General features: G+C 49.1%; 1 protein-coding gene and 1 pseudogene across 1 annotated transcript in view; one reads left to right on the top strand and one right to left on the bottom strand.

The window, feature by feature from the left end:
* PRMT7 (protein arginine methyltransferase 7) overlaps window positions 1-9,349 on the top strand; it is a 52,894-nt gene that overhangs the window by 31,192 nt on the left and 12,353 nt on the right. The window contains exons 6-10 of the mRNA XM_007449945.1: window positions 168-280; window positions 4,246-4,487; window positions 4,685-4,865; window positions 8,084-8,211; window positions 8,625-8,760. Of these exons, the coding sequence (XP_007450007.1) occupies window positions 168-280; window positions 4,246-4,487; window positions 4,685-4,865; window positions 8,084-8,211; window positions 8,625-8,760 (800 nt within the window). The remainder of the gene's footprint in view (window positions 1-167; window positions 281-4,245; window positions 4,488-4,684; window positions 4,866-8,083; window positions 8,212-8,624; window positions 8,761-9,349) is intronic.
* Window positions 3,645-3,913, bottom strand: LOC103075609 (COMM domain-containing protein 6 pseudogene; annotated as a pseudogene).

Raw genomic sequence — 9,349 nt, 5'->3', positions numbered from 1 at the left:
GAACCGTTGAAAAGTCAGTTGCAGACACGATGACACTTCTAAATACTTCAGCATATGTATGTGCTTTCAATTTTAGTGACCTATTAACCTTTTATCTTTTACATATTTGCTGTTAATATTTGTTCCAATCTGTTGCTTGCTTCTGACTCTTTCCTTTTGTTTCTCAGATGGTGACATGCCATGCCGTGCCAACATCCTGATCACGGAGCTGTTTGACACGGAACTGATTGGGGAGGGAGCACTGCCCTCCTATGAACACGCACACAGGCATCTCGTGCAGGTAGGGGACTGAGGGCCTCCTTCGGGCAAATTGCTGTGATCTCAGTTGACTCACACAGCTCTCATTGACACACCACGCTCTACATAGCCTGAGCCCTCAGTGCCTCTCTGTACACCTTAGGGCACCCTTTGATTCCTATGAGATTCTGACTGTCCTCAATTATGACTTCTGTGCCTCTTGAATGCCACTTCTTAGTAGGTTAGAGTCAAAAGACCAGAAACTATCTTCAGATTCAATTCAGCAAACATTCTTTTAATGTCACCTGTGTGTAAGGTGTTCTAGCATCCAGGGAGAAGTATAAGCCATTCTTCTTGCTTCTACATCCACACTAGTCAGCAGTGGTAAGGACTTGATGGGCCAAATGGAGAGGTAGGCAGAAGCACCACTGACATTTGGTTTAGGGCTGGTGGAAAAGGTCAAGGCTCAGGAAGGAGATGAGGGCCTGTGTGAAGAGGGTGGAATTTGGAAAGGCACTGAGGAAAAGGAGAGATGTCCCAGGTGGAGGACCTGTTTGGTAGGTCAGTGGGAACACCAGCCTAAGGTGCTTGTAAGCTAATGTGGAGAATGGGGTAGAGGATAGAAGACCTTGAATGCCAGGCTGTTCCAGATGAAGGAGTTTGGTTGGTGATAATCTTTGGCAGGTTTTTGTTTTTGTTTTTTTAATAAATTTGTTTGTTTGTTTTTATTTTTGGCTGTGTTGGGTCTTCGTTGCAGTGCGCAGGCTTTTCTCTAGTTGTGGTGAGTGGGGGCTACTTTTCGTTGTGGTGCGCAGGCTTCTCATTGCGGTGGCTTCTCTTGTGGAGCATGGGCTCTAGGCATGCAGGCTTCAGTAGTTGTGGCACACAGGCTCAGTAGTTGGGGCTTGCGGGCTCTTGAGCACAGGCTCAGTAGCTGTGGCGCACGAGCTTAGCTGCTCCGCAGCATTTGGGATCTTCCCAGGTGGGGCTTGAACCCATGTCCCCTGCATTGGCAGGCAGATGCTTAACCACTGTGCCACCAGGGAAGCCCCAACAGTTGTTTTGAGAAGGGAGAGATATGCTGAAAATTTTAACTCAGAGTTGTTGGTCTTGCTTTTTTATGAACATAAACTGGGAGGTGGAGACTCACAGGCAGAGTCCCGCTGGGGAAGTGTGAGTGTTCGCTGCTTCTGCTGGCACCTGCCACGTGGGCACTGTTCACATGAGCCCGTAACTGTCTTGGCCCGGTATTCTTTTGAGGGGTACTTAGTACCCCTGGAGTGAGGAAGGGGGCTCCTTCCAAGGCATTTGGGGCCTGCGTCCACATTACTCATGTGGTCAGCATGTGATGGTGATCGTCCTCCAGCTCCCCATCCTGCGTAAGATGTCTCGTCATCTCCAAAATGCAAAATTCTTCCTAGTAACTTTGGTAGAAATTATTTCTATTTTTCCACATTAAAACCATTAATTAGATGAATCCCTGAAATAGAGAACAAGGATATTCAGAATTATGTTAATGTTGTTCAATGTGTCTTTCTCTAATTCATCTAGTAATTAAAAGCCGTCCTCAGCTTCCTCTCCCAGCTGGCCCATAGCAGCCAGGTGTGCACTGTCCACTCTAATCACTCTCCCCATCTGCCCAGCCTGAGTCTCAGCTTGAAGGAGCTATGGCGGCACACAGTCTCCATTACCCTGTCCCTTTTTCTGCCACATTGGAGGTCATGGAACTGGGGTGCTGGAGTGTCTGACAGATAATCCATGTGGTATTGCAGTGACCCAGGAATTGATCTCAGAAGACACATTTATTGGTGCCTTCATTTTGCAGGGCCTTTTCTGAGTACCAAGAATACGAGGGTGAGCTCCTGGGGAGGCAGGTAGGTGGGCAGGTGGTCACAGTACAGTTTGAGGTCCACGCTGATGGTGGTCGGTGGGGTGAGGTCCTGCCCACTCTGGTGGGAGAAGGCGGGGAGGTTGGTGAAGATGAAGCATGAGCTGAGTCAGTCTTGAGAGTGAGCAGGGTTTGGCCTGGCAGCTGGGGGGAGTTGCGGCAGAGGAGGTCAGCCTGCACAAAGATGTGAAGATGAGTCAGATTATGGGTGTGTGGGAGGCAGGGTAAGAGAAAAGGCTGAAGGGCTGGGCAGGGCCTGACCAAGAAGGGCCCCTGTGCTCCAGAAGGCAATGTGGTAGCTCAGAAGGGTTTTAAGCAGAGGATCAGTGTCAGATTTATGCAGGCAGGCATGTGGAGAGCAGCTGGGGTGCAACACTAGAGGCAGGAAGACTAGTTAGAAGGTGGCTGGAGTTGTCCAGGTGCTGGGCTGAGGTAGGCCTTAGTCAAGGCCATAGCAGTGGAGCCCAGAGAGGTAGACTCGGGGAGGAGGAAGGTGGTCAAGGACTTCTGTTACTTAGTTGTGGAGGCATTGAGGATGATGCCAGGGTTTGAGGTGTAGGTGACTGGCTTGGATGGTGGCGCTCCCTGTTGACTGGGAGGAGGACCAGGCCTGGGAAGGTTGGGGAGAGGTGAAGGTAACTTGTTTGGTTTAGACATACTTTGAGCTGAGGGTCAGCCAAGTAGAGAGGACCAGGAGGCATTTGGGTGCATGTATTTGGTAAATGAAGATGGAGTGGTTGAGGTCAAATGGGAGGGTACACGGTGGGAGAAAAAGATGGTCCAGACCAGGTCTCTGGGGAATCCTCTCTGTGAGGGATGGGCAGGGGAAGCACAGCTTTGTGAAGGAGACAGAGGGGGAGAGCAGTGTTTCTCATCCAGAGCTGTGTCTGGAGACAGTTTTGTTGTCACAACTGAGAGGTGGTGCTACTGTCATCTTGTGGGTAGAGGCCAGGGATGTTACCAAACATCCTACAATGCACAGAGCAGCCCCCACAGTAAAGGATCACCTGATCCAAAAGGTCACTAGTGCTGAGGTAGAGAAACCCTGTGCTTGTGCTTTCTGTGCGGTAGCAGCTGTGAGTGTTCTCTTCATGGCTGGGCCCCTAGTGCCTGGTGTGTAGAGGGTGTTGGATGTATGAGGCAGGAGGGAAATCGGATGAGGGACTGCAGCCAAAGCCAAGTGAGGAGAGTGGTTGGCAGTGCCAGGTGAGGCCAGGAGGTCAGGTCGGTTGAGGATGGACACTTGTCCAATTAAGATAGAATTCACATACCACAGAGTTCTTCACCCTTTAAAGTTTCCAATTCAGTGGCTCTTAGTACATTCACAAAGTGTGTGGCAATCACCACTTTGTAATTCCTGTTTGTCTGATTTTCTTTTTTATTATTTAAAAAAATGGAAAACCAAAAGTGTAATTTTCATTCAATAAATATCATTTGATCCTTAGGCAGTTTTGTTGCAGAAAGTAAAGTCCATGATTTTAGAATGATGGTAGCAATTCATCAACCAAGTAATCAGTTTTCACACAGTTTCAATAATTGTAGCAATTTCCTTGAACTGTCTGTAGAAATTCTGAAACTGTGGAATTGTCATTTCAAAGGACTTGTTCTTTACTTGGCCTGAATGATCTGCCACTTTGAGCATCACCGCAACATAAGGATACTTAAGTGATACTTAAGTGATCTGCAGCTGTCTGAGCTCACAGCCATACCCAGCTTCCACTGAAAATCTATGAGCTGGTTGGTGACCTTGGCCTTAGCATCCAGCTGTGGCTCACTACGCCCCTCCATAGCAGCGCCCTGGAATCCCACCACCCACTCAGGTGGAAGCTCCCGGGGCAAGGTTTATTTTTGAAATATTCAAGAGTGTCAGGTAGCTAGGAACTTACCTGACATAAGTCGTCTTAGGCATAATGTGTATTCTTTCTGAAGTCTGGTTTCTTCTGTTCCCAAGGGCATTGGCTGAAAACAGTTCACTGCCCTAATAGTTACAAGGCATTAGATGTTACTAAACCTGCCTAATGTTAGGGAATAAATCTCTTTTGCTCAATGGGAATTACTGTGGGTCAACGTAACTGGTTATTTTTTTGTTCTTTTGTTTTACTTTTTTAATATAAACTTAGAAAAATTGTGAGGCAGTGCCTCACAGAGCAACCGTCTACGCACAGCTGGTGGAGTCCAGGAGGATGTGGTCATGGAACAAGCTGTTTCCCATCCGTGTTCAGACCAGCCTTGGAGAGCAAGTCATCGTCCCCCCCTTGGAACTGGAGAGGTGTCCTGGCGCGCCCTCTGTTTACGACATTCAGCTGAACCAGGTGTCACCCACTGACTTCACTGTCCTCAGCAACGTGCTGCCTATGTTCAGGTACCAAGGAGCCACCCAGGGTCATGGCATTTGGAGACACTTGGTGAATTGCGGTCTTTGGCAGTTCTTTTTGAGTTCATTTTGACATCAGGAGTCCATTGCAAACAAGTCTCATTGCTGGTGAGGTCACCATAAATGCTTAAAGATGGAGTGTGTGAGCTTAAAATATGCTTCAGTTCCTGAATATTCTTCCACAGTGTGGACTTCAGCAAGCAAGTCAGTAGCTCAACAGCCTCCCATAGCAGACAGTTTGAACCTCTGGCATCTGGCCAAGCTCAGGTGGTTCTCTCCTGGTGGGATATTGAAATGGACCCTGAGGGGAAGATCAAGTGCACCATGGCCCCCTTCTGGGCACACTCGGATCCAGAGGAGCTCCAGGTAAGAGGCGGGAGCTGAGCACGTTTTCGTGGAAATCAGGAAACTTGTCCACTTTTGGTCCTGGGAAAGGAGCATGTTGAATCTTCGATTCCTAAGAATTTGGAGATAGAAGGGATTATGTTAGAATCAATGTCAAAGAAGAGTTTAAAAGAAAAAAAAAGCAAGGCTAGCTGTAGTAAGATATAAGATAGACCTTTCAGGCCAAGTCCATGGTCAACATGAGGGGTACCCTCGTCCTGGTACAGCCACTCTTAGACCTGCCCACCGAGTAATCCAGGGGTCCTCAGATTAGCTTGTGATAGAGAACTACAGCCTGTCTACAGCCGCATTTTCTGTGACCTCAAAATCTGCCTTCTTCAGCTCAATGGAAAGTGGGGAGGATGTGAACTACAGAAAAGGAAATACGTATTATATTCCTTTTTCTTTAAAAATATTTTTCTTAATTTTTATTTATTTATTTATTTTCCGGCTGCGTTGGGTCTTCGTTGCTGCGCACGGGCTTTCTCTAGTTGAGGCGATGGGGGGACTACTGTTTATTGCAGTGCGCTGGCTTCTCACTGCAGTGGCTTCCCTTGTTGCAGAGCACGGGCTCTAGGCGCGCGGGCTTCAGTAGTTGTGGCTCGCAGGCTCTAGAGCGCGGGCTCAGTAGCTGTGACGCATGGGCTTAGTTGTTCCATGGCATGTGGGATCTTCCTGGACCAGGACTCGAACCCGTGTCCCCTGCATTGGCAGGTGGATTCTTAACCACTGTGCCATCAGGGAAGTCCAAGAACCATGCAGATTTAAACTGCAGTGAAATACTGTTTTTCATGTATTAGTGAATATAGTTCAGAGTTTGCACGCTGTTGGTGGAGCCGTGGGGCAGTGCAGGAGGGTGATCACCAGAGCGTTGTGGAGTGCAGCAAGGCCCACAGTCTGTCAGGATGGGAAGTGACGCCCCTTCTAGGCATTTAGGCTCTGGATGGAGCTGCATACGTGTAGAATGACGTGTGTGCCAGGATACTCACTGCAGCCCTGATTAAATAGAAAAGACTGGAACCACCTAGAGGCCACCAGCAGGCACTGGCCAAGTTCATTTTCCTGCATCCACGCAGAGGGTGAGGTGGCTGTCTCTGCACTGATGTGGAACAGTCTCAAGGACAGATCAAGTGAAACAACGAGAGGCACAGAACAGTGTGTGCTGTGCCAGCGTTGGCGTTATTAAAAATAAGAATATATGTGTTTATCAGCCTTTATGTGTGGTGCATGTATGCAAGGGTATCTTGGGAAGAATTCACAGAAATTGGTAAAAATGGTTGCTTCTGGGAAGGGAACTGGAGGTTAGGGGTGGAAAGGAAACTTATTTTTCACTCCATGACCCTTTAATATCTTTTGAGTTTTCTCTCATGTGCATGTATTATCTACCCCTCTGTACACAAACACAAGGGAAGAAAGTGGGAAAGGTGCTTCAGGACCAAGGAATCAAACATTCCCTCCACCTGGGAGGCCTTGGGCCCTGTCCTCTGTGTGTTCTGACTTCCTGTTCCCACTTGCTGGGCACTGGCTTTGCTTTGATTGCTCAGCTGCTGGTTCTGGGTGTATACATGGTGACTTCAGGGAAGGCCTTAGCATCTCATCCTGTTCCCTGAGTTACTGCTTAGGCCAAAGGGTCATGACTGCTGTGCGATTTCGGTCAGTCCTCCTGGGCCCTTGAGCTGCCCCGGCTCCACTCTGCATAGCCTCAGTCCTCCGTAGGCTGAGAGCGTGTGTGGGGTGTGGGGGGTGTGTGGGTGTGTGTGGTGTGTGATCTGTGTGTGGGGGGTCAGAATTCTCCCACAGAATTGAGGTTGGCACTGGGCTGCTTTCTTCCTCTCTAGGAGTGTGGTAATTGCAAAATTAGCATAAGAATTTCATTAAAATGTTAATACTTCTCATTTGTATATCTTCAGAGTGCTTCTACGTGTATTTTCTCCTTGAATCCTCATGTAAGACATGCTGGGTAACCACACAAAGCCGGGCCCAATGAGGGGAGCAGGGCCTTAGGTGTAGGCAGCCTTGGTGGGTGCTTGCCCCCAGGTGTCCTGACTGTGGGGCTTGTGTCCTTCCTCTACCAGTGGTGACTTTTGGACTGTTTCGAATTTGAAGAGCTGCTAATGAATCTCCCTCATGACTTCACTAAACTGCTTTTGATCAGCCTCAGACAGTGAATTCTGGCTATCGTAGCTCTTTAGCATTAGGACCCAGGAGGCTGGTGTGTGGGAGGGACATGGGGACAGGGAAGCACTGTGGGAGCCGGGGAAGGGTCAGGGAGGCATAGTAAAGAATGAATAACAGGTTTTAGAGGATCTTTTTTCCCTCCTTGTTAGTGTTTATTTTTTCCAGAATGTATCTGGTTAGATTTTAATTTTCTAGCTTTTATATTCAAATAGACACCTTAGATAGATGGGAATGTCATTCACCTGTCTTTAAGTTAAGTTCAAGATCAGGTAGGATAGAATGTGTTGACTGAAGAAAAAAAAAAACAGTGTGAGAGTTGTGACTTAACTTTATTTGAAGCCAGATGAGGACTGTAGCCTGGGAGACAGCCTCTCAGCTCTGAGGAGCTACTCTGAAGAGGTGTGGGTGGGGGCAGGAGGTCAGTATAGGTATGATTTTAGTGGAGGGGAGATACTTGCAATCAAGTACACATTTTGGCAGAAGGTTCCTGCTAGTCACGATCACACACACACACACACACACACACACACACGCACGCGCGCGCCTGAGCCCACCTTGAAGGCCACTGCCCTAGGCCACATTCTATCCTGAAGCCAGCAGTGTTCCAGCAAGATTTTGAACCTTTAGCCTCTCTGACTTGAGGATTTTCTTCTTTATCTCTTTGGCCATAGTAGCTGTCTATAGTCCACACAGTGGTTTCCCTGCAAATTGATTTTTTTTTTTTTTTTTTTTTTTTTTGCGGTACGCGGGCCTCTCACTGTTGTGGCCTCTCCCATTGCGGAGCACAGGCTCCGGACGCGCAGGCTCAGCGGCCATGGCTCAGGGGCCTAGCTGCTCCGCGGCATGCGGGATCTTCCCGGACCGGGGCATGAACCCGTGTCCCCTGCATCGGCAGGCGGACTCTCAACAACTGAGCCACCAGGGAAGCCCGCAAATTGATTTTTGAATTGGGTTTTGGCCCCCGGATTAGATGCATTGCTCTTGTTGCAGCTTGGTGATAGCTGATTCTCTTCCTATTTCAGTGGCGGGACCACTGGATGCAGTGTGTGTACTTCCTGCCAGAAGAGGAGCCTGTTGTCCAGGGCTCAGCCCTCTGCCTGGTAGCCCATCATGACGACTACTGTGTGTGGTACAGCCTCCAGAGGACCAGGTGTGCCCCAAGCCTCATTGGGTGGGGCATTAGGCTTGTGACACTGTGCCTTTATATAAAATCCCTGTACGGACCCTGTAGAGGTTTGAGTGGGCACATTTGTATCTGAACAGAATAAGAGCGAAAGTTTGTGCCTGGCTATTTCAGTGCCTGTTTGTGTGTACTCTGAAGAGGCTGCCCCAGTGGCAGGACCCCCATTTGGAGCAGATATATATGAGAAGCCTTGAATTGGAGGGCCCTCCGACCTCTTAATGCCCACTCCACAGCCAGTGCCTAGACTCATGCCCCCTAGAGGACCATGCGTGTGTCCCCTCTCCGTCTCGATTTCCCTGGGGCAGGTCCCTGTGCCGTGCCTTCATGCTCGCTGGTGCCTAGCAGGTCATCTCCCTGTGTCTGTTCATTTTCTGGCCCAGCCCTGCAAAGGATGGGAGAGCCCACCCAGCACGCCCTGTGTGTGACTGCCAGGCTCACCTGCTCTGGAACCGGCCTCGGTTTGGAGAGATCAATGATCAGAACAGAACTGATCAATACGTCCAGGCCCTGAGGACGGTAAGTGTCCAGCCCCCTTAGGTGGTTGTAGGCCAGGAGGGGTTTGTCCCATGGACCCGACCGAGCTCATTGCTCACTTATGATTAGCTGGTTTTGTTTTCTGTGCTCCCTTCTCTGTCCATGAGTGGCTTCAACCGGCTCCTTCTGGATGGGCATTTGGGCAGAGGCCAGGGAGCTTGTTTCTGGACTACCTGAGGGCTTGTTCTCTGCTCTTCTATGGGAGCCTCTCCCTGGCCCCTGCCTTCCCTCTGGACACTTTGCCTTTATGGTCACCAGCAATTCCTTTGCGTGATCCTTGTGGATTCAGCCACCCCATTATTCCTCTCATCTCCTGCTTTCTAAAATTTTCTAGAATGTAAATTTTGTCATGTAACTGTCCTGAAAGACCTTTGCTCCCTGCTACCTGTAGAAGGGGTTTCTCAGCCTGGGGACCACACACAAGGTTTGGACGGGGGTCTGTGGACCCCTTGGAGTCATATGCAGAAAAATATGTGTGCATGTATGCACATGTGTGCATTTTTGCGGGGAGGGAGGGTCCCAACCATCCTAAGTTTCTCTCAGAGGGGTCTGTTGACCCATAAAGGCATTC

The sequence above is a fragment of the Lipotes vexillifer genome, unplaced genomic scaffold (genome assembly GCF_000442215.2).
Source record: "Lipotes vexillifer unplaced genomic scaffold, Lipotes_vexillifer_v1.1 scaffold1235, whole genome shotgun sequence".
NCBI classification, from domain to species: domain Eukaryota; kingdom Metazoa; phylum Chordata; class Mammalia; order Artiodactyla; family Lipotidae; genus Lipotes; species Lipotes vexillifer.
Note: the sequence above shows the minus strand (reverse complement) of the source record. Positions and strands in the feature narration are given on the sequence as shown.